This window comes from Oncorhynchus gorbuscha, linkage group LG02, assembly GCF_021184085.1.
Source record: "Oncorhynchus gorbuscha isolate QuinsamMale2020 ecotype Even-year linkage group LG02, OgorEven_v1.0, whole genome shotgun sequence".
NCBI lineage: Eukaryota > Metazoa > Chordata > Actinopteri > Salmoniformes > Salmonidae > Oncorhynchus > Oncorhynchus gorbuscha.
Window position 1 is genome coordinate 57,350,199 of NC_060174.1, and position 1,955 is coordinate 57,352,153.

The 1,955-nt window shown below is 43.2% G+C and overlaps 1 protein-coding gene across 1 annotated transcript; it reads left to right on the top strand.

Moving 5' to 3' along the window:
- Window positions 1–469: 469 nt before the first annotated feature.
- Window positions 470–1,138, top strand: LOC124005195 (histone H2AX). Its single transcript, XM_046314202.1, has one exon. The coding sequence runs from the start codon at window positions 541–543 to the stop codon at window positions 967–969; it is 429 nt and encodes a 142-aa protein (XP_046170158.1). The 5' UTR covers window positions 470–540; the 3' UTR covers window positions 970–1,138.
- The last annotated feature ends 817 nt before the right edge of the window (window positions 1,139–1,955 follow it).

The following is a 1,955-nucleotide window of genomic DNA, read 5'->3' on the forward strand; positions in this document are numbered from 1 at the left end:
CAACGAACCATTCATTGCCTACAAAAAGACGCCATTAATATGTCTCTCTGTCGTTGGTAGCAGTAGCTCTACCCCCGCTCCCCAACAATTCGTTGTTTACCAAATTCATCTGTGATATACCTTGCTACAAACACGCTGATTCATGTAACAAATAATTGTTTCGTCTTCATAGACTGCTGGCTTTCCACCAAAAATTAAAATAGGGAGGGAGGGTATTTGATTGGCGTGACATTTCCCCCCAAATTTGAGAGAGCAATGTGATCCAATGACAACAGCGATAAACACAACAAACCAATCAAACACGGTCCTCAACTACTCTGATATGCACAGAACATTCAGGCCAATGAGGGTTCATCTCTTTCAAGCAGTTACAACTCAAAGCCAATTATATGCGCCTTCTCATTTCAATATCCAATAGGATTTGAAGGCGGGATTAAATTGCAGTGTTTATATTCCGCAGTAGTTCCTTTAGCGTTCATTATTTCCTTGAACCACAGCCTGTTTGATCTCTGTTATACCTGAGTCTTGAGAATCTGCATCATGTCTGGAAGAGGAAAAACCGGAGGAAAGGCCCGCGCTAAGGCAAAGTCCCGCAGCTCCCGCGCTGGTCTTCAGTTCCCTGTAGGTCGTGTCCATCGCCTGCTGAGGAAGGGCAACTACGCTCACAGAGTAGGTGCTGGTGCTCCCGTGTACATGGCTGCTGTCCTCGAGTACCTGACGGCTGAGATCCTGGAGTTGGCTGGCAATGCCGCTCGGGACAACAAGAAGTCCCGTATCATCCCCCGCCATCTACAGCTGGCTGTTCGTAACGACGAGGAGTTGAACAAACTACTCGGCGGTGTAACCATCGCCCAGGGAGGTGTGTTGCCCAACATCCAGGCTGTTTTGCTACCAAAGAAGACAGGGGCGGCCGCTGCACCAAGCGGGAAGGCGGGAAAGAAGGCTTCCTCACAGTCCCAAGAATATTAGTTGGCGATTTAAATAAACCTCCACCGAACTCTTCAACCAAAAGGCCCTTTTAAGGGCCACCCACACATTCTGAAAATTGTTAAATTTCCATTCCTATTTTCCTTTGTTGAAAATGTGCTGTTTTTTCGCGCTTAAAATTCTTTAGGTTGCAATAAATGTTCTTTTGATACATCTTGTCACGTTTTGTATCCATTCGAAGGTTATAAACAAGTGAGTAAAATCAATGTTTGAGCTTACCTTAAGTGTTTGCGACAGGGTTGAGCATGCTAACAATAGCCATTACACTACTGTTGGGGGAACTTGGCTAACCAATATACCAACCGTAGTTCTCAAAAGACATGGCGATTACCTTTGCCTAGTTTGTCGAGACCACAAATGAACTAGATAACTATGTGTACTGTGTCTCTACATCTCGTTGTGACAGGTTCGGGTGGACTCCAGACAATCTGATGAAACAAAGGCGATGTGTAGTTTGTACCCAATGAAGTGTTCAGGAGCCGCACTCCTGCAGCTGAATTATCTAACGACCTTGTTTCCAGTGCTGAGAAAATAATCGAAAAACTGACCTACATCGGTTCAATTTGAATTAAATTTCGTTCTTCCTGTTCGCAGTTTCTCTAGAGAAATCAGATCAAACGACGATTTAGGGAGTTGTAGTTTTATACAGTTTAACGCAGAAGGTAATTAACTACAATGACCATTATCCATTGAGCGCATACGCGGTCTGTTTCTCTTTTACTCCTGCTACAGACATAATTCAAGAGGGATACATGAGCTCTACCTGATAGTTGGTAATGACAAATGTATGCACTTCAGTAACTAAAACAGCAGCTAAGCAAATGAAATATCAAACAAGTAATATATAAATGACGTTTGGTAAACTGATGGGCAGTCACCATCATGGGACTTTTGTTTTAGTCTGTTACTGCATTTAATGTATAACTTTTAAATAATTGAAACGACCTCAAAAAGCACTAAACACTCAG

Bases quoted from the DNA above. Each gene is read 5' to 3' on its own strand.
- LOC124005195 (XM_046314202.1), top strand. From the start codon at position 541: ATGTCTGGAAGAGGAAAAACCGGAGGAAAGGCCCGCGCTAAGGCAAAG.